Consider the following 26,849-nt stretch of genomic DNA (forward strand, 5'->3'; position numbering starts at 1 on the left):
ACTTCTACACCTTGGTCTAGTTGAGATACAGCTACCAAGTTCAGACTGCACTGTTTACCTGGGTGAAATCTCCCCAGGTAAATGGGGCGAAGGAAGGGGATGATGCAGGGCAGGAGGGCTGGTACTGTGAGGACCGAAGCCTTCCCACAGCGGTGAGAGCCACGTTGTGATACTTCCAGTTGTGGAGAGTGGGATTTCAAATTTTACTTGAAAAAAATCTGTCATAAAAAACAATTTTTATGCTACATGTATCTAACAATGAGAAAATCTAGATCTATGGCCTGAAATGGTGTCTGATTAGGAGACTTTGCATGGTGTCTATACAGGCTGGGTTAACTATATACCAGTGAGGTCATAGACAGTGAGTTAGTTTCCTCAATGCTGAAAATTGAATTAAATTTCCTATGACAAACATAAGAAATAACTTTAGCAGATAATATAACGTAGGTGAACAAACACTTTAAGTGAATTTTAAACACACCTTTCTAGAGCAAACATAATCTAACAGGTACTGCTGCTTCCTATAAGTGTGATTAATATACCTGAAGATTACAGGTATTAATTTGAGTGATAGCTTGGAAGGAAACATCTTTCCAAGATAAACTGAAAGCAGAGCTCTGCTCACCTCCTGCCGCACCCTCCCCTTGGTTGATAATCCTTAGTCCACTGTGTTCTTGCAGCCAGCATAAGTATTTCCTAATTTAATCTTCATTGCCTCATTAATTAATCTTTCTTTATTACCTGCGCTTTGAATTCTTAAAGTACTTGTGGCAGCAATGTTGATTCAGTCTGCCATGTTTTTCTCAACATGTACCATTTGACTTGTAATCTCTCTGTCGTTATTAACCAATGTAAGTCCACGAGGAAACTCCAATAAGCATTCTCCCTAACCTGCAGTACCTCTGGCAAGGTTGTCCTTTTAAATTTCTTACCAAATGTAGAGGCGGAGATGCTGCCATTTGGCTTGTGTCCTGTCCTCCCCATTGCAGGCAGAGGGTGCGCCTAGGAAATATTTATCCAGAGCTTATGCTGTGCTGGGTGCTGGGGATATACTGATGAGCAAGGGGGAAGAGTCGGAGCAAGGACTAAGTAGCATAAATAGTCTGACATCCTTGAGGATGCTGCAAATGGTTTGCTATTGCTGGAAATAATAGCATGACACCAGGAGTGGTGGGAGATGACGATGAGGGTGGGTAGTGTCAGGGACTGGAATTGGCCACCCCAAGATAGGTGTCTTTGGCATGAGGATTATTTTGGGCTAGTTACTTGTAAAAACTACAGACATGAGAGAAACTCTGAGAAGTAGAAGTTACACTTTGTAAGAGACATTTACATTTGTAAGAGAAATCTCCATCTGTAAAGGTGTCTCCCTCTCTGTACCAGGAAGAAGGGGGGATGACCTTATCTCTAGAAACTCTTATCAATGCGGAAGGCAAGGACTTAAATCTGCATAATAACCGTATTCATGTTTACTGTACTTTTCTGGTTATTTCCCATAACTGACTCCCCCACCCCCAACATCCTCCTTTGTCTTTAGCTATTTAAGGTGAGAGCTTCAACCGTTTGGTGAGTTATTCAGTTTTTCTGGGTCTCTCCCATGTGTACATGTTATAAAGCTTTGTTTAATTTTCTCCTGTTATTCTGTCTCATGTGAATTTAGTTTGTAGTCCAGCCAGAAGGACCCAGAGTGGGTAGAGGAAATGTCTTCCTCTCCTACACAGCCATGCAAGAAAGTGAGAGCATGAGTCTCAAATCCACTTCCCTGAAAATAGGGACTCAGGGATATTTATGGGGCAGGGGGCAAGGTGGTCTGAAATGTGGAGATAGGTGATTGGAGGTGAGGAGAGGTGAGGTAGTTGATGATCTGCACAAGCGTAGTCAGACCCCATGGCTCTTCATAGGACCCATGTTCACAAAATGGTGGCATGGGCATGATCTGAGGGTAGAGTTTTTAGCCTCTTGACATCAAAATGTTGCCTATCAGACATCTGCATGGGCCCAGTTGATGAGTTGGTGGTCTCAATCAGCCTGGAATGGACAAAGGGGTCCTAATTCCTGAAAAACAGTTCAAACACCCATTACCATAGTGACCCAGGCTCCAGGGAGATGTTATCTGTGGGAGCCTAGTGGGAGTCAGATAGCATGTTGCCTAAACAGCACAGTTAACAATGGGGGGCGGGGGGGGGGGGGGGCGGTTAAACAGCCAAAAGCTATAATCAGTAATTGCAAAAAGGAAAAAAACCTTTAGCTCCTAGCTACTTAATCAGCAACAGCTAACTCTTTGCTGGTTTCACCATCAAATCTCTAGTCTCGAGGACACCTCTGGCTATCCCAGAATAGAGTACTCCAATACCAAGCTATGCTGCTAGGTTCCCCTCATATTTCTTTAAAACCCTGTCATACCTTAAACCCAGCTACCCTGCTCCCTGATTCCAATGGGCCTATTTCCCATGCTTGCCCAGCAGTGATTGATCAGGTTTACTCTAGCCCCAGAGATCTCCAGAGTGAACCATCACCTAATGCAGAGGAAGTGTGGCTTGTAGATGGGAGCACCTTCATGAGTAACAGACAAGGAAGAGCAGGTTATGCAGTAGTGTCTCTGCATGAGACCACAGAAGCCAAGGGGCTGACGCCAGGCACCTCGTCCCAAAAGGCAGAAATAATTGCATCAACCAGAGCTTTAGAATTGGGAAAAAAGTAATAATAATAACAACAATATACACAGACTCTAAACATACTTTCTCTGTAATTCACGCTCATCGAGCCATTTGGAAAGAAAGAGGACTTCCTTTTTTTCCTCCCTCCCTCGCAAGCCCCCCAGTACATAGCTATATATTCTAGTCGTGGGTCCTTCTAGCTCTGCTATGTGGACGCCACCTCAGCATGGCTTGATGAGCGGTGCTAAGTCCACGTGAGGATTTCAACCGGCAAAAGCCCGGACCACCAAAGAGGAGCGCACAAACTTAACCACTCAGCCACAGGGCCAGCCCCAAAAGAGGGCCTCTTCAGAGCAGCAGTAAAGAAATCAAACATGGGCCAGAGACCCTTAAACTGCTAGAAGTGGTACAGAGCCCCAGGGAAGCAGCTGGGGTCCATTGTAAAGGCCACCACAGTGGGGGAATCAGAGGCCACAAAAGGAAATAACTTGGCAGCTGGAGAGCTTCTCCAGTTACGATTAATTCCCACTCTACCCTTCTAAGAATTTACACCAGTCTATCCCCCGGATGAAGTAAGGGAAGCCACTACACAAGGTTACCAGTGGTCCCCGATAGTCAAGGGCTGGATGATAAATCCACAAGGAAAGATCTGGGTCCCCAAACAAACAGCTTGAAGTCTCCTTAAGAGTGTTCATGCTGTCTTAAAACTTGGAAAAGCACTGTGTTCCAAGAACAGCTAAATCCTATTTGCGTAGGGCCTCATTTGGTGTCACTAACCACACACTCTTCCCTAAAATTAGAAGGATTCACTCCTTGGATCCACCACGCAAGGGCGAAAAAGGTGCCCATGCCTGAAAATAAGAGAGATCATCACAGGTTCCCAGGTAGGGCTTGACACCCAAAGACTGAATCCTGGGCCCCTGGAATCAGACGGGACTGAGAGGAGGAGGGGCCCAGAGCTGGTCTTCTCAGGGGCTCTCCCGCTGTTTCTCAAGCACACAACCTCCCTGCTCTTCCTTGCCCGTGTAGCAGGGGAGAGGGCACAGGGGGAACTATCCTGGCTGCCCCGTGCTCTGGCCCCATCCCGAGAAGAGGCATCCAGCACTCTACATCTTCAACTCCAAAGGGTTGAGGGAGGAGGCAGGAAGAAGAGAAAGCCCCTTGATAGCAACACGTCAGGCAACAGGCCAAGCTAGAGGTCTCCCCAAAAGTCACTGATGATCAGAACACCCTGCTCCTGAGCTCCCCAAGTTTGTGTGCTGCCCGAGGCTGGCCTGGCCTGCATTCCAGCCTCCGCACTTATAGCCTCTCACTCTCAGCATCAGTGTACAGGCCAGCCCTGCCCCAGTGAAAAGACCAAAGTGCAGGGGGATCTTAATTTCAAGGTTTAAATCACAAGTGATATGTACTAAAAATTAAATATATGCATCCCTCTGACCCAGCAACTCCACTCCTAAATCTTATGCCCAAGAAAGAAATGCATACTTACGTTCACCAAACAACAAATTCAAGTATTCAAAGCACTGTTCATAATAGCCCAAAACTGGGAACAAGCCAAATGCCCATCAACAGAAGAACAGACAAATAAACTTGCTCTACTTACACAACAGAATATTGACACCAAATTGGAATGAGCAATCTATTACTATATACAATGGCATGGAGGAATCTCCTGGACATGAAGTGAAATGAAAAGAGCCCAGCATAAAAGTGCGCACTGTATGGTATGAAGCATCCATTTCTGTGAAGTTCAGGAAGAGAAAAAACAAATCCATGGTTAAAGAAGGCGGGAGAGAGAGTCCCTGGGGGTGGGGAACACATGGAAGTGTATCTGGGGTTTCTGGGGGTGCTCTTGTTTTGAATGTCCACTTTGAAAATTTATTGGAGCTGTAAATTTATGATTTGTCCTTTCTGTGTACATGTTACATTTGAAGAGGAGCAGAGAGACAGAACCACCAATATTCCCAGAGTCTGTAACAGTAAGACCAGCCGCAAACCCACAACTAGACCCGAGGCAGGACTGCCAGAGGGTGAGGGAGAACCTGAGTCCCACACCCAGAAGGAAGGAGCAAGCCAGAAGCGCAGCATCAGAAGGCACTCTGGATGCCTGCGCTCCGGCCTCTCAGCCCCGGGGTCAGCAAACTGCTTCTGTAAAGTGCCAGGTAGTAAATGCTTTAGACTTTTCTGGCCACATACAGGCTCTGTCCACATATTCATCTTTGTTTTCTTTTTTGACAACCCTTTTAAAATTTCAAAACCATTCTTGCTCTTGGGCCTTACTAAAGAAACTGAGGGCCAGGGGCTGGCCTGGTGGCACAGTGGTTAAGTTTGCACGTTCCGCTTCAGAGGCCTGTGGTTCCCCGGTTGAGATCCTGGTGCCGACATGGCACAGCTTGGCAAGCCATGCTGTGGTAGGCAGGCATCCCACATATAAAGTAGAGGAAGATGGGCATGGATGTTAGCTCCGGGCCAGTCTTCCTCAGCAAAAAGAGGAGGATTGGCAGCAGATGTTAGCTCAGGGCTAATCTTCCTCAAAAAAAAAAACAAAGAAAAGAAAAGAAAAGAAACTGAGGGCCAGATGTGCCAACCCCTGTGCAACTCAGCCCATGCTAGACCACTTTTCTGGTAACTCTGACAGGTGGTCCCCAGCGTCTCTGTGACAAGGGCTTGCCTCCTCTCCATGAACTGGAAGTTAATCACTTGCAGTTGAACTCTAGTGCTGCGTTGAGGACAACCGTGGGTCACCCGCGTAGCTCGGAGGCGGACCTGTGGGCGCTGCCCTGCTCCTAGGCGCCCAGCTAACGCTTCCCCTGTTGGCAGCGCATTAAGATAGCCGGCTGGACCACCCCCCACAACCTGGTGCAGACCCTTCAGGAGGAGGCGGTGTGCGCCATCTGCCTGGAGTACTTCACGGACCCCATGTCCATCGGCTGTGAGCACAACTTCTGCCGAGGGTGTGTGACCCAGCTGTGGGGAGGGGAGGATGAGGAGGACAGGGACAAGGAAGAAGATGAATGGGAGCAGGAGGAGGAGAATGACGAGGCGGAGGGGGCCGTCGGTGGATCGGACAACTCCACTGGAGAGGTTTTGTACCAGGGGAATGTTGACAAGGAGTTGTTCCAGAAGCAAGAGGATGATGAAGTCTGGGTCGGTGGTGGTGGCATAAGGAATTGGGGCAACATGGATTATGTGTGGGACCAGGAGGAAGAAGAGGAGGAGGAAGATCGGAACTATTACCTGGGAGGCCTGAGACAGGACCTGAGAATTGATGTCTACCCGGAAGAAGAGGAGGAGATACTGGAAGAATACGATGAGTACGATGAAGAGCTGTATCCTGACACCCACCTGCCTCCTCCCCCGGCCCCTCCACGGCAGTTCACCTGCCCCCAGTGCCGAAAGAGTTTTCACGTCACTGCTTTCGTCCCAACCTGCAGCTGGCCAGCATGGTCCAGGTGATTCACCAATGTGCTCCACTCCTTATCGAGGGAGCCAGGGGACCCAGCAGGGCATTTGCCCCAAACACCAGGAAGCCCTGAAGCTCTTCTGCGAGGTGGATGAAGAGGCCATCTGTGTGGTGTGCCGAGAATCCAGGAGCCACAAACAGCACAGCGTGGTGCCTCTGGAGGAGGTGGTGCAGGAGTACAAGGTGAGAGGCAGAAGGAGGGAGTACGGGGGTTGGAAGCGGGTGGAGAGGAAACGGGGAGCTGGGAGAGGTGGTACTTACTAGTTGAATGTCTTTTTTGTAAAGGATGGGGGACATGGTGGAGAGCAATGGGCATATGTAGACAGAGGAGACATCGGCTGAGGCCAGTGTCCTTCCCCAGAGGAAGCTGAGCAAAGACATATGACAGTCACCAGAAGCTGACCACTGTTGTTATTCCCTTTCAGTCTACCTAAGTTTGACGGGTATAGGTGACAGATCCCTAGTATTTAATTACCGTCTAATGTGAGTCCTGAGTCTATACCGGACCAAGACTCCAAGACCTCAGATAATAGACATTTGGGACCTCAGAGCACAAGGAGTGTCCAACAGATCGCTGGTATCAGCAGACTGAAACTCCAAGTGAGCCCTGGACTAATAAGAGCAACCGGGCACGCCTCCCTCCCAGAGTCTGGAGTTGCTTCCCGACTTCAGTAAGGTCCATTTTGCCTGTAGAGAAAGGCAGAAGACATGCACTTTTGATGGATTAGAATAAACCTCATGTCCTGATCACTTTCCTGTCCTGGTATTTTATCTTAGTGGAGAGTGAGGGATTTAGGATCAGATGCCCTGGCTCTGCCACTGTCTAATCTTGGGCAGGTCTCAACCTCTTAGACTTGTTCAGATTAAAAGGGATCATGTATGTGAAAGTATTTTATAAACCATAAAGCACTACACAGATGTTTGGTTTTTCATTTGACTTTCATCTAATTTGTCTTCCCTTCCTTGGGAATTGATTTGGTTAATGCCTTGCTTTCTAGTCCTAACCTGAGCATTAGAGAATTGTCTCAATGATAGTCAGCGTGAATACTGTCTTCCTCACCAAAAGCCTAGGTGGGTGTGCTGCTAGCAGTACCCAAAGAAGGTTTTCTTTAGGCCCACAAAAGTCTTAACCTGGATATTCAGGGGCAGCTGCTCACATCTCAGTAGTGCTTTACAGTTTATAAAATGTTTTTCCTCATGTTCTCCTACAGAAAACTATGGTTTTCAAACTATGGATTTTGACCAATTAATGTGTCTTAAAATACATGGGTCATCCCTAGCATTATTTTAAAATGAAACAGAAGAGAAAATATCAGAGTGCAAGGAGCGTAGTAAGGGTAATTAGTGTTTTATGAAACTTTTAACTTATGTGTGCGTGTGTATATTTTGTCTCAACGTAAAATGTACTCCTTACTCTGGGTTGCAGTCAAAATACAGACAGAACACTGTCCTACAGGCATCATATATTAGATATTATCGTCACCCCTCGCCCCCCATTTTACAGTAACTATTGGTAAATGCATAAGGCAAGTCTTAACTTAAATCACTGCTAATTCCATCATACTAATCTGACTTTAAGGACAAACTCTAGCAGTGTGCTTTCCTCCAAGGTGGTAATTCAGTTTGCCTACAGAAGAAACTGTCCTATGTTTCTGGTTTTTAGTACACTAAAGCTGAGGAAAGGAGGTAACTTTTCGTTCTTCTGCTAGAATTTTCTGGAAAGGACTTTGAAACCAAAATTTTAATTGAAAGGCAATTTAGACAAGAGAAAAGAGATGGTCTCTTCAATTGGGGAGGCCAGATAACACTCACTTAAAACCTGAGAGATTACTTATAAAGCCCATCAGTGTAAAGGGCAAAACCAAGTTAAACAAATTGGGGATAATCCCTTTCTGAAATACAGAATGTTTAAAAGAAATTAAAACTTGTTTTCAAGCATACCAGAACTTAGGTAGATGCTATTGTCAAGTACAGTGAAGGGAAAATGGAGGCGCTGTGGACAATTAGATTGGAGCAGTTTCCGGGCAGAAGTGACTCAGCATGTCGGCTGCAGGCAGCGCATGCACTGAACCTTGTATATAAACATACCTTATGTAACCTATATACTGGCTCTGTGTCACTTCTGTGTGGAAGTCATATAAAAGCGGCCAAAGAAGAAGCCACGGGGCTCCCTCCCCCTGTTGGCTGAAGAGAATAAAGCATGTCTACACTGCCATCAGCTCCGCGCATCTTTTCTTAGGTCCCCGAGCCCCGTGGTCCAGTCCTCAGCCGTTCCCCTCCTGAATATACTTGGTGTAGTCTGCAGGATTCTGAGGCGCGTGGACCTACAGCTCCTGAGGCTGACGGGACAGACACTAGTGGCCACCCACTAGTATGTGGTTCCCGGTGGCGGAAGTCCTGTTGAATTGGGCCCCTGCGGAAGGGTGGGAGTCCGTGGATGGTATCCCTGTCAGCATCAAGACGGCTCTGTGTAGCCTGGGGGAACAGGTGCCAGAGAAGGCCCAGCCCACCATGGGGCGGGCAGGTTGGCTTTTTTTGACAGCCCTGCACTGCAACATGGATTCTGCCATGTGGGATGCAGCCCGCATACAAGAACTGCAAGCCAAGGAGGATGCCCTGGAGGTGTGGGTGCCGCAGTTGGAACAGGAGTTGGAATGGTGCCTTGCAGCAAGACTTTGGAGGACGCTGAGGATCAGGACCTGAAGGAAGCTCGCCCTCTCCATGGGTGGCCAGTAATCCAGCACAAGGTAGAGCATGAGCAGCCTTTGGGCCCAGGAGGTGTCGCACAAGGAGCCCCGGTGGTGACAAAGTTCACAGCACTTACACCAACAGAACTGCGGGACCTGTGTAAGCAGTGCAGGCACTGGCCAGGTGAGCCCATACTGGCCTGGCTCCTGCGGCTATGGAATGAGGGGGCAGATAGTATAATCTGTACCCCTGACGAGATGGAGAAGCTGGCCTCCATCACGTTGCATCCTTCCCTTTCGGCAGCAGCTACAGAATAGTTGCCAGCTGGGCCAAGACCAGGGGAATCACTCCATGATTGAGTGGGTGACAGCTGCCACCCGGACAGTGTGGGGTAATGTCGGGGAGCTTCCGGAGACTGTAAGCCGGTGGCAGACCTATGTGGAACTGATCCAAGTTATCCATGAATTGGGAACGCAACAAGCCATTTTTAACCTTCATCCCCAGGGGCCCAATGATGAGTGCTTTACGTCCAGGATGAAGGACCTGGTTCTTAACACAGCCCCGTCTAATTCTTTTGGGCCCTTGGCCATTTTGGCACCCTATGTGGGCACCAGATACGTGAGGTAACTACTGCCATGGCCACTTTGGGGGACGTAGAAGGCCGAGGAGGGAGAGAACCATGCGTGTCACACGGCAGGTGGTGCCCAAGCCTAGAACAGGCTCCGCGGAGAAAGGGCCCAAGCGAGTCACCCGCATGCAGATGTGAATAGACGTGCTAGCTACAGGCATTGATCAGGCAAAAATAGACCAGCAACTGGGGCTGGCCCCGTGGCCGAGTGGTTAAGTTCGCGCGCTCCGCTGCAGGCGGCCCAGTGTTTCGTTGGTTCGAATCCTGGGCGCGGACATGGCACTGCTCGTCAGACCATGCTGAGGCAGCGTCCCACATGCCACAACTAGAAGAACCCACAACGAAGAATACACAACTATGTACCGGGGGGCTTTGGGGAGAAAAAGGAAAAAATAAAAATTAAAAAAAAAAAAATAGACCAGCAACTGAACGCTGTCTTGGTGGCACTGTGGCACCAGTTGAAGCCTGAGCAACAGTTCCAAAAGACAGCAGGAGCAGGGAAGAACCCTGGTAAGAGCCGACAGCCTTACCTGAAGAAGAGCCTGAAGGTAAGCCTTCAGGACTTCGTGCAGCCCTCAGGAGGAGAGCCCGCGTACCTCTTTGACTAGGCAGAAGGCTGAGGTGCCCAGCTTGGGGGATCCCCGGAGGACCGGAGGCCACATGTGGAACTTGTGATTTACTGATCCCCAAACAATGTGCAGCGTGTGCTGGCATTGGTAGATACTGGAGCCGATTGCAGTTTGATTTGCAGCAACCTGGATAAGTTTCCAGGGAAGCCGGCATATGTTGATGGATATGGGGGCCATACGGTGAAGGTGAAACCGGTGTCCCTGTCTCTTGGTGTTGGTTGCTTGCTGTCCCGGGTGTATGCAGTTTATGTGTCCCCTATCCCAGAGTATGTTCTAGGGGTGGACGTTTTGCAAGGATTGCGCTTACAGACCACCATAGGCAAATTCTGCCTATGGGTGCACGTGGTTAGACTGTCATCTGGGGGCATACGCACCACCCGCCGCAGGTGTTGCAGATGCCGCGGCATGTGGTGGCCACCCAACAGTATTGCCTTCCAGGTGGACATTAGGAGATCACACAGACCATTGCAAAACTAGAAGAGGCTGGGATCATGTGACCCACCCACAGTCCCTATAACTCCCCGGTTTGGCCCGTGAGGAACCCTGACGGCATGTGACGTATGACTGTGGACTACCAGGAACTGAACAAAGTGATTCTTCCATTGCATGCTTCTGTGCCCTCGGTACATGATATAATGGATCAACTGACAGTCCAGCTGGGACAGTACCACTATGTTGTGGACCTTGCTAATGCCTGCTTTTCATCGACATTGCCACCCAGAGCCAAGACCAGTTTGCTGTCACCTGGGATGGCAGACAATGGACTTTTTGCGTGTTGCCGCAAGGATACCTGCACAGCCCCACAATTTGTCATGGGCTTATTGCTTAGGACTTGGCCGCCTGGGCTCACAGTGATGCAGTGCTTGTATTTCACTACATCGATGATATGTTAACCTCTGACTCTCTTGCAGATCAAGAGCAGGCTGCTGACTCCCTGCAGAGACATCTGGCAACATGTGGTTGGGCCGTCAATGACACCAAAGTCCAGGGACCTGGCTTATCTGTCAAATTCTTGGGGATTATTTGGTCGGGTAAGACAAGGGTGACACCTGAAGCGATCATTGACAAAATACAGGCATATCCCCGCCAACGCCTGTAACCCAACTGCAAATGTTACTGGGCCGGCTGGGGTATTGTCAGGTGTTTGTCTCTCATTTAGTCCAGGTGGCGAGCCCCTTGGGACTGGACAGATGCTGCGGATCAAGCATTTAAGACCGCCAAGCGTGCTGTGCAGCAGGCACAAGCCTTACAGGTGGCTGACCCAGGACGACCACATGAATTGGACGTCCATGTTACCCAAGAGGGTTTTGGCTGGGGCCTATGGCAGCAGCATGACAGGGTACCAACCCCTGTCGGGTTCTGGTCCCAACTCTGGAAAGGGCCAGAAATACAATGTTCTCTACTGGAGAAACAGTTGGCACCTGCCCTAATAGTGTGTGATGCCATCACACGAACGGCTCCTGTTCAGCTTAGAACCCTATTCAGGGATGGCTTTGGTCATGGTCTACCCGTCCATGGTCTGGTACAGCCCAGACCCCTACCTTGTCAAAGTAGGGGGCCTATCTGGAACAAAGGAGCTTGGTGAGCTCCAGCCCCCTGAGTATGGAGTTGCAGCAAGTATTAGGGCCAGTTGAGTTCCTTGCTGTCGGGGAAAAGGCCCGGATGGCTCCTCTAGAGATAGAGCCCACGCCCTGTACTGAGGGGAAGGCCCCTATCCCAGAGAATGTTTGGTATACTGATGGTTCTAATAGAGGGCCAGCTGCTACATGGACAGCCATAGGTGTGCAGCCAAGCGCTGATACTGTTTAGTTTGATACTGGCACCAGCCAAAGCAGCCAGTGGGCAGAATTACAGGCTGTCTGGATGGTTATCGCCTGTGAACCAGGGCCCTTAGCTGTTTGTACAGACAGCTAGGTGGTGTACCGGGGATTGACCCTGTGGTTATCCGTGTGGTGGCCTCAGCATTGGTTGGCCAGAAACCACCCCATGTAGGGGCAGGCCATGTGGCAGGAACTGTGGGCTTTGGGCCACAGAAACGAGGTGACAGTGTATCACGTTCCCGGTCATACACCTCTCACTGCTCCTGGGAATGATGAGGCTGATGCTCTGGTCCGTGTGAGACGGCTAGAAAGGGCCCTGTCTGCAGATGTGGCACATTGGCTACATTGACGCCTAAATCATGCAGGGAGCAAGACCATGAGAAGGGTGAGTAAGCACTGGGGGCTACCCCTCACATGGCAACAAATAATGACAGCATGTCAAGAATGTGCAGTATGTGCCCAGGCTTTCCCTAATACAAGGAAACTGGTGTTCACACAGCAGCAAATAACTAGGGAGCATGTGTCCCTGGTCCAGTGGCAAGTGGACTATATTGGGCCTTTACCGAAGACCAAGGGTACTGTACATGCCTTCACGGCTGTTGAGACGGCCACGGGTTTGCTCTTTGTATGGCCCTGTGCAGCCGTGGATCAGAGGCGGATGGTTCAAGCCCTGCAGGTTCTCTGTGCCTTTTATGGCTCACCCTTGGTCGTAGAAAGTGACAAGGGGACACATTTTACAGGACAAGAAGTCCAACAGTAGACCAGCACCATGGGCATCCAATGGACCTTCCATACTCCCTACAACCCAGCTGCTGCAGGGATGATAGAGAGGTATGATGGACTTTTGAAGCAGGGCTTATGCACAGCCGTACGGCCCCCCTTGTTGCGAGGATGGGCAACCTGGTTGTGGCAGGTGCTGATGGTGTTAAAGGAAAGGCCTCGAAAGGGAGGGTCAGCCCCCACAGAGGCTTTGCTACACTGCAGTGTGGCTCCCATACAGCTGCAAGTAGTAACCATGGATGAGTTACTAAAGCTTGGTTATGGCCAAAATGGAAACATTCTTTTGCTGGCCCCAACATGCCTCAACATGGGAAAGGTACGAGAATGGGAATGGCCTGGGAAAATAAAAGCCCCCCACTGTAGATGGTTGGCACTTTTAGTGCCATGGGGACTTGGGGAGCAATGGGACTTACATGTCACCCCATGGGTGACTAGCACTTGGGCCCTTGGGTAACTGTCAGGCTGCCACGGACCGATGTTGGTTCTGTCCTAAAGGAATGTATGTGACTTCTTTGTGGCCGATAATGAGTTCCCCTATACTGCTGCATGTGGAGCCAGCGCTTGCAGCACCCCCACAGGCAGAAAGGGTATGGTATCAATGGCCAGGAAGGCCCCCGTTGGCAGCCACGCTCCTGTCCCAAGATAAGCGACTAGCCTGCATTTTCCCTGAAGGACGTGATTTACCTCTCCTTCCTCTCACTGCTTTATCCTTTCACCCATGGATGGAGTGTGGCGAACAGTGTTGTGGACTGGCACACACCTGTGCTGAGCTGGCTAACTGCTGGGTGTGCACGGAGCTACCCACCAGTGCAGCAAAAGGCTTGCCGTGGTATATCCACCCTGCTTCGGAAGGGAACTGGACCTGGCTGTATTCCTGGGGACCATCTGATGCTCGGTGGAGCTGAATGAGGCACCAGGCGGATCAACAAATGCACCAACAACATGGGCATAAACTGCCCTGGGCAACCCCGAGCCTTTGGGACGGCTATGGATGGGTACCTGGGGAAGCTGTTGTGCTCTGCACACCTGTTCCCCTGTGCATACAGCAACAGAAGGGGGGTATAACAGCAGGGTGGGTACCCAAGGGGCTATGTCAGAAGATTACACGAATGAGCTGGTCCAAATATGGGTGGAACGGCTGCCCCTATATGGGGATGGCCTCCATGAACATAGGACTCGCAGACAGCCTCTGGGTCTGTTGACAGGAGACCCCGTGCAGGAATGGTGGTCTAACCTGTCATCCCCATGGCAGTGGGTTCTCGCCACATTCAGGGGTGTAGCCTGTCTCTTGGTGGCTGTTTGCTATTCTCTGTATTGTTGTTGTGGTATGTGGGTCCAAGGCTTGCACCATGTGCATGTGCTTCCTGCAAGCCCCCTGCTACTGCAGTCTAATGGGGGTGGAGTGAAGGGAAAATAGAGGCATTATGGACAATTGGACTGGAGCAGTTTCCGGGCAGATGTGACTCAGCATGTCTGCTGCAGGCAGCACATGCACCGAACCTTGTATGTAAACATATCTCAGGTAACATGCACTGGCTGTGTGCCACTTTTATGTGGAAGTCATATGAAAGCGGCCAAAGGAGAAGCTACTGGGGCTCCCTACCCCTGTTAGCCAAAGAGAATAAAGCATGTCTACACTGCCATTGGCTCCACGCATCTTTTCTCAGCTCCCCAAGCCCCATGGTCCAGTCCTCGGCCATTCTCCTCCTGAATACATACAGGAATTACATTGATGAGGTAAAAACTTTTATGTAAGTTATGTGTAAATTGATTGTAATTGACATATATTCTCTTTCACTCTATGTAGTTCATAGTTTTGTCGCTTTCATTGGTAAATATGCACATTACAGTAGCATGATTTAGAATTTTAATGAACAAAACTCTCATAATAGTTAACATTATAAGGGACTATTTTTGTATAATGATTTAATATGTTGTACACTATCCATCACACAGTTCTAGTTACAGCGAATACTCTCGTCAGCTACTAATTCAACACATTTCTTATCTACTTTGGAGATGATCAAACTTTTTAGTTTTAGGGGCTCTGAGTAGGGAGTTGTTACTCCTAGACTCAAGGAATAGGTCAGTGATTTTCAGGAATAAAAGAGAAATGCATTCTCTCCCCCTCCCTCTACAAATTATATCAGCATTTCAGGGTATATAGGAGTTATAGTTTATAAATTCATGTTTAGTGTTGTAACATTAAAAAGCAAAAATACATAATTGTTCATAATATAAGAAATAAAGTTGGAAAGAACTCCTTGGCTGGTGGGAATATGAAGATAGAACAAGAAGCATTCAGAGTAAGGCCTATAATTAATGAGGTGTATACAGGCTGGGTAGCCACAGGAGGTGTTCACTGTGGATCTGATGCCATTTACACTGCTATTTCTGTCATATATCCAGAACAGTTATATTGTTTTGAGGTCAATCTTCTTTTAAAGTTTAATTTTGTATAAGAAGAGGCTTTTTAGCTCTGAAAAGCTTACTTATTTATTACGGCTTCTATTTTGTCCATCCCATGAGTTAGAGTTTGCCTTGACTCTTCAAGCTAGAATCAGGGGATTATGAAAGTAAAATCATTTAGATTTGGCCAAGGGCACCATTAAATGATGTCAGGTTTTATGTGGCAGATGGAAGTATGAAAAGAAAATGAACAAAGATTTCACTTACTGAGGCTCAGGCATAACTGGATGCCTGTATTGCCCTACTACCCAGCTGCCACCAATAAAATCATTCATCGCTCTGCAAGAAGGACCAGATGCTTCCATCATCAGTACTCCTTGTTTTTCTGTTTTCTCTGAGGTAGCTAAAGATGGCAGCCAAAATATTTTTGAGGCTTTTATGAAGTATATATTCACGTTATGATGCAGAAGATAGGGTTAACTTCTTCAGTTGTTATCTGTAAGTGTTGGGCATGCCATACACTGTTAAATTTATGCCAGTAAAAACAGTGGAGTATTCTGCAAAGCACAAGTGGAATATTCTCTGCAGCTTTAAGATTGTACAGTGTTGGAATATTAACCATAATCTTTGAAGGCCATGAAAGCTTAATATTAAATAGCCATTTTAATTGCAAAGGAGAAAAAACTGGAGAAACTTGTGAAAACTTGCATTCCAAGTGCTGCCAAAACTTTGAGAGGAAACTGAGGAATTCCAGAATTTCTTCATTATCTTCTGCAGTCTTAACTCTGAATTGATGATTGAACATATCAAACTTCAGGTTTTAAAAAATATCAGCTTAGGGAGTGACATCAGCGTAATGGCAGAGTGAGCTTACCCAGGACTCTCTCCCCTCCCACATACAACAAAAAGGAGCAACCATATTCCAACAAAAACTATCCTAATAGCACAGGAATCCTCGGAGACGCAAAGCAGCCAAACGACAGAGGGCGGAGAGGCTGGAGATCCTCTCGGAGGAGCTGTAACAGGGTAAGAGAGAACTTCGCTCCCTCCCCTGGAGACTGGGATCACTGCCACAGGAGGCTCCGGGAGGGAGGGAGAGGGGGAGGGGCCATGCATCAGCAGGATCACCTAGGACTCCCATGGCCCTGCAGCCCACACGGCAGCCCTCTAATGCGGGAAAGCTTTCGTGGGGTGACTTCATCAAGCCAAGACCCCAGGAGAGCAGATGGTGAGAGCTGATCAGGAAACCCAGGTCTGCAGGCAAGAGAAAGTGCCCTCCCTGCCCCAACCCGTGCTCTGCCGGCCATCTGGGCTGAAGGTAGAGGGCTCAGAATACCCAGCTCTTGACCCCCATCTAGTGGCGACAGGCTATAACTGCAACCAAATAATATCACAATGGGGAAGACCCGTCCATCTTCCAGCATCCATCCATCTTCCAGCATCTGTCAATTCATCAAATCTCCAGACCAGAGGGGAAGCAAACACCCAGAATTATGTCCTGAGGACTCAGAAATAAGTAAACTAAGTGAAAATGAATTCAGAATAGCTATCATCAAAAAACTCAATGGGGTAAAGGAAAATATAGAGAAACAAGTCAACGAGTTCTGAAGTTACTTCACAAAAGAGATTGAAACTATAAAGAAGACTCAATCAGAAATACTAGGGATGAAAACTACAATGGATCAGATAAAACAGAATACGGATTCCCTGAATGCCCATGTGGACGCCATAGAGGAGCAAATCAGCACAATTGGAGATAGACAGGTTGAATGGCTCCAGACAGAGGAAGAGAGAGAACTAAGACTAAAAAGGAATGAAGAAAATCTCTGAGAAATAGCTGACTCAATGAGGAAATGCAACATAAGAATAATTGGTATCCCCGAGGGTGAAGAAAAGGAGAATGGAGCAGAAAGCGTGCTCAAAGAAACAATAGCAGAGAACTTCCCAAATCTAGGGAATGAGAGAGAAATATGTGTGGAGGAAGCTTTCAGGTCTCCTAGATTTGTCAATGTAAAAAGACCTACTGCAAGGCATATAGTAGTAAAACTGGCAAAAGTGAATGACAAAGAAAGAATACTCAGGGAAGCAAGGCAGAAGAAAATAACCTACAAAGGAACCCCTATCAGACTTTCAGCAGATTTGTCTGCAGAAACCTTACCAGCTAGGAGAGATTGGAATGACATATTCAAAACTTTAAAAGATGACAATCTTCAGCCAAGAATACTCTATCCAGCAAAAATATCCTTCAGATATGAGGGAGAAATTAAATCTTTTCCAGACAAACAAAAGCTAAGGAACATCGTAGCCACAAGACCTCCCCTACAAGAAATCCTCAAGAAGGCCCTTATACCTGAAGAAAGAAAAAAAGGGAGTGGGGCCGGCGCCGTGGCCAAGTGGTTAGGTTTGCATGCTCTGCTGCAGCGGCCCAGTGTTTTGTTGGTTTGAATCCTGGACGCAGACACCCCACCGCTCATCAAGCCATGCTGAGGCAGCGTCCCACATGCCACAACTAGAAGGACCCACAACGAAGAATATACAACTATGTACCGGGGGGCTTTGGGGAGAAAAAGGAAAAAAAAAAAACACATCAACTTATTCTTCTTTGCTATTAGTTGAATCTAGTGATGAAGAAAATTGTGCTTTGCTTATGTTCAAAATAAGGCTTTAAAAACTGAATGTCCTATTTTCATGAACCTAGTACTTGACCACTAAGACTATGTTTTTGAAGCTGTATCAAATGAACTAAATTGGGGGAAAAATTACAGGAGTATATGTTGGTGGTGCTACAGCAATGGCATGTTTTAGATCTGGGTTTTTGGCAAAAACTCAAGAAAACTGGCACTCAAGATGTACTGCAGCAGTCACCACCAAGCATTGGCTTCCACCTATCTGCTAGAAATCTACTGGAAATCTTCAGCCCTGCTGTCAGCATAGACCACTGTGAAAAACAGTACATTTGATTCCAGTTTGCCTTGGCTTTTGAAGATCTGAATGCCATTCAGAGAGTTTTTTGTTACATACTGAGGTTCCTTAGTTGTCAAAGAACTGTACTCAGCTGAATTTATGGACAGAACAACTCTGATTTTGGAACACCAACGAAAAAGAAACTACTTTAAAATTTCAAATATTAAAACTTTCAGCAGACTTTAATACATTGAAGCTTAAAATACATGGACTCTGAAATGTGAAAGGGCAAACACTAACATCACTGCTCATTATGAAATACTTTAAGCAAAACTTGCCCAAAATCCAGCTACAGATAGCAAACTCATGCCAAAAATGTCTAATTTTCTTGGCTAGTCTTTCAAGGACCAGATTCATGGATGTTATTTCAAGAAAAAAAGTGACATATCCAGAACCATTTGGGGGTGATATGTTCTTGACTTTGTTCTTAAAACGAGCTGTGGTAGCTTTGGGGAAGAGTGTGTTTCACGCTGATGTTCTGTCCTCACTGGAAGAACTTTGAGAGGAGTTTATGGAACTCAAAGTCTGATTGTTTTTATTAGAAACTTCCAGATAAATACTCTACAGAAATTTGGATATAAAACGTCTATACAGATGAGAAGGCTTTTCATTTGTTATTCCCTTTTCTTCTTACATCTTAACTAATTTATTTTTCGTTGTTTGTATATCTAGCTGTGGGGAGAAAACAGTGGGAGAGTGTTGTTAAAGCTGCCTGTGTTCTGTTGCTTCTTCTATACTACCCAGAAAACAAAAGTTAAAGCTTAATAATGACATGGTTATCACATCACCTGAATAAATTTTTGCCTTCCAAAATTACCATTGCTTTGATTAATTTTGGTCATGATACTTAATTTTGAAATTTTAAATAACACTAAAAGAGAGAGAACATAAGATTTTTAGCTATATGAAAAGAAGAGGTGTGGGTTACAAAAACGTTGAAAAAAACTGGTATATCCATACCCTCCAGATGCTCATGTTTATTGAATGTCTTTCCTACTAGGTTCAGCTATTGACTGCTGTATCACAAGTCAGACTGTTTAAACTTGCTCCTCTCTCCTCCTATGGCTATACCCTGGACCTCATCTTCACACAGACTTGCTACACATCTGATGTCCTCAACTGCAACTGCACTAGGACCTAAGCACTTAGCCTTCTAGTGCAGTTAAACACACTCCAGTTATACCTGTCCTTCAGCTTTGTGGAGACCACTGTTCCATTGACTCCTAATTTTTTTTGCTTCCCAATTCATCAGATACTTGCTAGCCTTACTTACTATCCTACTAAGCCTGGACCTCAAGATTAGTCTTGGCATGAAGAACTGATCCATACTGTGGTCTAGACCAGGCTTTCTCCACCTCAGCACTATTGACATTTTGAGTGGGATAATTCTTTGTTGGGGGCGGGTGTCCTGTTCATCGTAGGATGCCTAGCAGCATCCAGGGACTGTACCCACTAGATGTAAGTAGCACCCCTCCACCAGTTGTGACAACTACAAATGTCTCCACTCTTTGCCAAATGTCAGGAGAGGGAGGGGTGCAAAATCATCCCAGGTTGAGAACCGCTAAGCTAGACTCAGGAAAAATGGTCATATACACAAACATGCCATTACCAGCCTCACTTAAGCTGTAGCCAGTGGCATACATGTTGAGTGGAAGAATAGCCTCACTTAGCTGGAACTTTATTAAATGTAGCCTTAGCATCAGTAGATTAATTGACATGACCCCCCCCCACCCCCCCAGTGTGCAGGTGGCAGGGTCAGCAAGCCTTTTTTAAACAGTAGAGCTGCCTACATCACTGCCATTTGGCCAAACAAGGACTATGACAGACAAAGCAGTATATGAAATCAAGATGCAGAAACGATGAGTAATAAAAGGCATTCATTTCAGTTACTCCTCAGTTTCAGCAGGGCCATAGGGCAGTTGTTTTTTGTTTTGTTTTTTAAGTATTATGCAGAACTTATACATAAGACCAGAGCCTGTCTGCTCCTGTCAGAATGGGGGTGGCCCTGGGCTGATACATGTAACATCAGCTCCTAAAGCACTTCCTTAAAACCTAAGGCGCCTCTGCCATGCTTCCTGAAACCTTCATAGGACCTATAGATTCTATGCTATTTCCCACCTTCAGCCCCTGACCCCCTCTGAGTTATCTTATAACTGAAGTTATTACAAATATTTATTGACTGTTAAAATGGAATTACAAAAAGGGGGAGACAGGGACACTAATCTTCTAGACCAGGCCTGAAAGGACTTTGTGAAACAACGGAAGTGTTCTAAGTCTGTGCTGTCCAATACGGTAGGTGCCACTAGCTACATCTGACTTTTGAGCTCTTGAGATGTGGCTAGCGCAACTCAGAAACCAAATTTTTAATTGTATTTAATTTTCATTCATTTAAAATAGTCATATATGGCTAGTGGTTAGCAAATCATACTGAACCATACAGTTCTATACAAAGAAGGCAGGTTGCATTCTGGTCTTCCCTAGGAGCCTCAGTCCAAAGCTAGTCCAAAGGGAAGATGACAAAGGAGAAGTTAGATAACTTTCTTTTCCCAATCAGGAGAGGTAGGCCGTGAGGTGATATTTTTAGGCATAAAAGGAGAAAATATTTAAAAGGCTTTCTTGTATTTTTAAAAATCTGACTAAAATGGCCTTGAGCCAGTTTCACTTGTGATCCGCGAGGATCACAGGTGGGAGATGTGACAGGGGAGAACTCTAATGGAAAGTACCTGAAAGCAAATTGTATTATACCCTTTCCAAAAAGAACTAGGGCTGGGGCCTCAAAATACGAGAGAGATAAGTATAAATAAGGTTTTATTTGGCACTTGACTTTTTTTTTTTTAGGAAGATTAGCCCTGAGCTAACATCTACTGCCAATCCTCATCCTTTTGCTGAGGAAGACTGGCCCTGAGCTGACATCTGTGCCCATCTTCCTCTTGGGACACCTGCCACAGCATGGCTTGATGAGCAGTGCCATGTCTGCACCCAGGATCCAAACCGGTGAACCCTGGGCCGCCGAAGGGGAACATGCACGCTTAACCGCTGCGCCACTGGGCCAGCCCCAGCACTTGACTTTGAAAATGGGATGTGGGGCAAAAGCTACTATTAAAGCAGGTAAGTGGGTTCTTCCCTTTCTCCTTTCACACTAAATCCTGACAGGGAGGTAAAGAGGCCTTGGAGTCCTAGAAGGGAAAGCAGTTTGTGCTGTCAGTGTTAATAAGAGAAGAGGAAGAGAGAAGTTCTAGAAATAACAGGGCTGAAGAGGAGATTGTGAGAGCTAAAGGTAATAAATTTAACTTTTAATTATAGTCTCTGTCCACAAACCAGAATCGTCAGGGGTACAGCATGAGAACCCTGGGCTTGGAGAAATAGCTCATCTCTGCTTGTGAGAAGTGTAGGGGGAGAGGCAGCAAGACTCCTGTTATCAGGAGACTGCAAAGAACGAAGGAAACGGTCCTCCGACTTACTGCTTTTCTGTCCCCCTCTCCCTGTCCCAAAGAAAGGCAGAAATGGATACCTCAGGGCTTTGAATTAGAACTAGCCTTAAAGAACAGGAAGGCTCGCTCCTCCATAGCTAGCCCACCTACTGAGGTTCACGCTTAAGCCTTTCTAGCCTTTTCCCCCATCCTAAAGGACTCAGATCCAGAGTTGGTCAGAGCCTGGTTGACAAAATTCCACTTGACACCAAGCAGGACCCCACCAAAGAAAAAAGGGGATCCAGGTGGCCTGGAAGAGGATCCCTGGAAGTCACACTCCCTCTTTTGTCTGCCATTTCCTAGGCACATAGAATCCCCTCTTTCCCCCTACAGCAAAGGATAGAATTTCTCAGCAGACTCTGGCTATTTAACGCCAAGTGTGAGCGGGGAGGACTGCCCTCTCTTCAGCCCTCGTATCTTGTGGTGAGTTAGCCAACCTCACGTTTCCATTTCAACATATTCTCCCAACCCTAGTTCGTATGAAATTCTCTTCCCAGTATAAAGCTGGGAAAAGGCACCCTGAGTCACCTTTTGTTTCTCCCTACCACCTAATGCTGCTTTAAATTTTTTAACAAGAGTGCCAGAAGCTCGCCTTCTCCCGGCACTTCTTACAGGCCTTCCTGGACCTTGCGCATTTCCACAGCCTCTGCACATCTGCCGAAGCACCCAGGGCCTGGGGAATCCCACAGTCAGCCAAGGAAGACCTGACAGAATGCCTCAGCAGCTTTCTGGGGAACTGTTAGACTTCAGATTTCTGCCTAAGATGGACACTGAATCTTTATCAAGAGATTAAAACAAAAAGGCATGTGATTTCTTTGTAGGATCTGTTCCCAGCATTGATTGAATGCCACACACCCACCTGTCACTAGGAAGAATGGAACAGAACCTACAAGTATACTCCCACGTTTCCAACTTTTTTTAGCATAATTCTTTAGGCCTCAATCATTAGAGAGCTTCTATACACAGAGCTCAATTCTAGACCCTGGAGTGAAGAAGGTGGGAGTAGCGGTCAGCGAGATGGGTTGGAATGTGTTCAACCCCTCACTCAAGGACATTGGTAAGTCCTCAGTCCCTCTCTTCACAGCACTTTCATGACCCTCCTAGAGAACCTCCTGTCCAGCTTCTGCTTTTCCTGTTTCTAGTCTTACTCCTCCAACCTAGCTTCCACTCTGACAATAAATGCCTTTTGGCAAAATCAAGTGTAGGCAGGAGAGGGATGAGATAATCCTAAAGAGACCGCCCTAGGCTTCAGGACAAAATCCAGATTCCTTAGCAGTCAACTCCTTCCGACTAGGCCTCCCTGCCCACCTTGGGTTTCATTCTTACCTTCCTTCTTGAAACCATCCCTCCCAAACCTGTGCATGCACACCATTTGTACGCCTCCTCCCATGCTGACCCCTGCCTGGAATGCCCTCCCTTACTACTTGCCCTTAACTACCTAGCCTGTGAGGCTGGCCACCAAGATTAGAATCTTCAACATGCCAAACCCTCTACCAGGTGCTGGGAATGCAACCTGTGAGCAGAAACAGACTAGTTCTTGTCCTTAGGGCACTCAGAGGAGAGCCCTGAGGGGACCAGTTGTGCTAGGAGAGCTTGAGAGCTTGAAACGAAGGAGCGTGGCCTACCCCTGAGGGTCACAGAGGGCTTCCCCATCTTGGCAACCTGAGCTGAGACCTGAAGGAAGCTTAGATTTAACTAAGAAAAGGAAGACAGGATGTGGTGGGCCTTCCAAGCAGAACAACAATGTGTGTGTTCTGTATGGGAGAGAACTGATGAATTGGAGGAGCAGGGGAGGGCCTGTGTAGCCGCAAAACACAGTACGGAGCACGCCAGAACCAACCACACTGAATCTGAATCAGGACAGTAAAACGAAGGGAAGTCACCCACCCCTGAGCTGGCAGTCAGCAGGCCCTCTGGTCCAGGCCACACACCTTTCCCTCAGCCCCTCCACTACCACCTACAATAGCCCTCACCCCTCCAGTCAAGGGAAGATCTGTCTCACCTCCTAAATGCTGGCAACAAGGGATGGAGCTTCTGCTCCTGGAGAAGAAGAGGTCATGAGGCTCTGGCAGGGAAACCCGAGGGGATCTTTCCAGCTGGGTGGGTCCTTGTGGGCTCCCTCCAGAAAGGGAATGGTGAGACAAACTTCCTTAGAAGAGCCTCTCCAATTTCTTCCTTGGGATTCTTACCTTGTGTGGAATGAGGGGGTGAGGGGAAAGGGGGCAGCTCAGGGGCTCAGAGGAAAAGTGGGTCAGACCCAGTTGAACTCTGGGTCAGGAGCGGAGGTCCCAGACCAGGGCGGGTTCTGCCTACAGGGTGCGAGAGGGCGGGAAGTTCGCTGGAAGAGCCTCTGCGGGGGCTGGCCCCGTGGCCGAGTGGTTAAGTTCGTGCGCTGGCTGCAGGCGGCCCAGCGTTTGGTTTGTTCCAATCCTGGGTGCTGACATGGCACTGCTCATCAAACCACGCTGAGGCAGCGTCCCACATGCCACAAGTAGAAGGACCCACAACGAAGAATATACAACTATGTACGGGGGTGGGGGGGGCGCCCCTTTGGGGAGAAAAAGAAGGGAAAAACAAAGTCTTTAAAGATTTTATTTTCCTTTTTTTCTCCCCAAAGCCCCCTGGTACATAGTTGTACATTCTTCGTTGTGGGTCCTTCTAGTTGTGGCATGTGGGATGCCGCCTCAGCGTGGTCTGATGAGCAGTGCCATGTCCGTGCCCAGGATTCGAACCAACGAAACACTGGGCCGCCTACAGCGGAGCGCGCGAACCCAACCACTCGGCCATGGGGCCAGCCCAGAAAAACAAAGTCTTTAAAAAAAAAAAAAAAAAGAAGAGGCTCTGCGGAGAGTCTCACCCTAAGGCTGGGTGGGGGCCGAGAGCAGGCTTCCACCTCTGTGAGGTCGGACGAGACCCCCTGGGTGAGAAGGAAGAGGCCAGAAGGCCCGACCCAGCCAGCACAGGTAGATTTCGTTGTGGGAGGCGCGCGGCTGACTCTCAGACGCATTCCACAGCTTAGGGATGTCACGCCGCTAGAAGGGGTCGGGCTCCCTTTGCTGACGGAGAGTCCTCCCCAGGAGGAGTGAGGAGTCCAGCTGGGACCCTGACCCGGGCCAGGTGGAGACCTGTATGCCTAGACGGAGCCGCCGGGGCCCTGAGGGAAGCAGGTGTGCATGGGGCTCAACGACAGCTGGGGCTGAGCGGGAAAGGCGGCCCCTTTCGGGGATGCATGCCCGTCCCAGCCCCTCTCTACACCCGAAGTGGTCCTCAGTGTCGGGGCGGCACCTCCCTCTGCTCAAGATTGTCCTTCAGTGGCATTGTGGCCCATCGGCATCACCTCCAGGACAGGGGAGACCGGGGGTGGTTGGAGGAAAACTGAGAAGTGGAAAGCCTGAATCCGGCAGGGTCTGGTGGCCGGGGCAGTCCACTGCATTCCATGTCTCCCTCCCCTCCGCTGGCATCGCCGTCGCGGTCCTGGTGGGCTCCAGAGCAAAACTCGAATTCTCACCCCAGAGGAGGGGGCACTGCTAGAACCGTCTTACAGAGTAAGAGACGGTCGCGGGGAAGGGCACCTTCCGCGGCCTCGGCCTCGGGAGGCGGGGCGGCCAGGGGCGTGGCTACCCGGGAACGCCAGCCTCTGGAACGGGCCGGCGGTCCAGAAGGTCCCATCCGGAGGGAGCCGGAGGCCCTACCTCACGGATGCTGATTCCACAGGGGCTCCCTGGGCAATGTTCAAGAAACAGAGCCGGGCGAGGTTTCCCGAGGGGGGGAAATGTAATAATGTGACTGAATGTCGATGTCTTTGGGGAGAGGACGTAGGGGGTGGAGGAAGGAGAGCTCTTAAGGGTAGAGAAGTGCTCTGCGCACCCAGGGCCAGCCAGGAAAGCCCTGGCGCGGCCGCTCCAGTCCACATCCTGACGCACGGAGTCGCTCAGCTTTCCATTTGTGCCAAGAGCCCAGGGGGGCGCAGGCACGACCAGAGTCGTGGGCAGCGAGCTTGATGCTGGGGTGGGTGAAGGTAGGGGTCCCCAAGACCACAGGAGAAACAAGACACGTGGGTCGAGTCGACTTCAGTGTTGGAAAAGCTAAAGGACAGCCAGTTGGTGTTGCCAAAGAGGCAAGCGGCGTCCACTGCTGGGACCCCTGAAGGAGGCGTCAGGCTGGGGAGGAGAGCCAGGACAGCGCCCTGAGGAGCCGAGGTCCTTCCCCGAGCCTACGAGGCCATCTGCCAACCGCCCCCACTTCCTTCTCACTGTCCGTCCTCAGCGCCTCCAACGCTCTAGCTCGGGACCTCTGCACTGCCTCCTCTCCGAGTGAAATCCCCCATCCCTGCCCTCTGACTAAAACATTCTCCATACCCACGGGGCGCTCTCCCGCATCTCTTTCGAGTCCTTGCTCCCCCCGCCAGCGAATGTACACTCCAAAAACGCAGGTGCCGACTGTCCTGTTCGCAGCAGGTGCTCCCGCAGCCGCGCGCGTTTACTGCCCGGCATTGCTCCGGGGCGCGCCCGAACTTCCCCGTAACTCGCTCAGTCTCCGCAGCGCCACGCGCGAAGGCGTCGTTCCACAGACGAGAGCCTAGGGCCAACACGGCCTGCAAGCGGAGGACTGAGCGGTACGAGGGCTCGCCCTTTATTCCGCGCGGCCGCCAACGGCGCCTGTCACCCTGATCTGGCCGCTCCCTCTCAGACACCCGCGGGCGCTGCCGGCCCAGCCTCTCGGGCGGGGAGCTCGCGCGCTCCCGGCCTCCCGGCCCGGGGCCCCGCACGCGGAGGCACGTCCTCCCGGGCCGCTCCGTCCCTGAGGGCGCTCCGCGCAGCCCACAGGCCGCCTTCTCTCCCGTCCCCCGCCGGCCTTCCGCTCCGGCACTCAGGCGCCTCCGTCCGGCCCGGCGAAGCCCCTCCGGGCACGGCGTGCCTCGGCCGGTGTCAGGCAGAAGCCTCGGGAGGGACGGCAGCGCTGCGCGGCGTCGGTCCTGGCTGAGGACTTCACCCGGGCGCTGTGTACTGGAAAAGCCGCAGGCCGTCTTTCCCGCCGCGGACCCAGCCACTCGCGGCTGCGGCTCGGAGCCACGCTCGCCCTCAGTGGCCGGAGCTCCGGCGGAAGGCGGGCGCGCGCTGCGCCGCGTAGGGCCGCGGCAGCCGGCCGAGCCTATGGGAGCGCGCCGGCACGGCCCCGCCTCCGCTTCGTGGACGTCGCGCTGCAATCAACGTTTGAGGGGCCGTTTCGAGCCCTCGGGCGTGTTGATTTCGGAATGTATTTGTACAGCGCTGCCCAGTTCTGTTGCGTGGCGGAGGGGACCCTGTGGTCGTGTTATTTCGCCTCGTCCTAGGCAAGACAC

The 26,849-nt window shown here is 49.3% G+C and overlaps 1 protein-coding gene across 1 annotated transcript; it reads left to right on the forward strand.

The window, feature by feature from the left end:
* The first annotated feature begins 1,183 nt into the window (after nt 1–1,183).
* TRIM52 (tripartite motif containing 52) lies at nt 1,184–26,840 on the forward strand. The gene is given in 6 exon segments (XM_070234703.1): nt 1,184–1,189; nt 5,478–6,060; nt 6,063–6,116; nt 6,119–6,303; nt 15,542–15,572; nt 26,335–26,840. Coding segments are annotated over 6 exon segments (1,365 nt in total).
* The last annotated feature ends 9 nt before the right edge of the window (nt 26,841–26,849 follow it).

Source organism: Equus caballus, chromosome 14 (assembly GCF_041296265.1).
Source record: "Equus caballus isolate H_3958 breed thoroughbred chromosome 14, TB-T2T, whole genome shotgun sequence".
NCBI classification, from domain to species: Eukaryota; Metazoa; Chordata; class Mammalia; order Perissodactyla; family Equidae; genus Equus; species Equus caballus.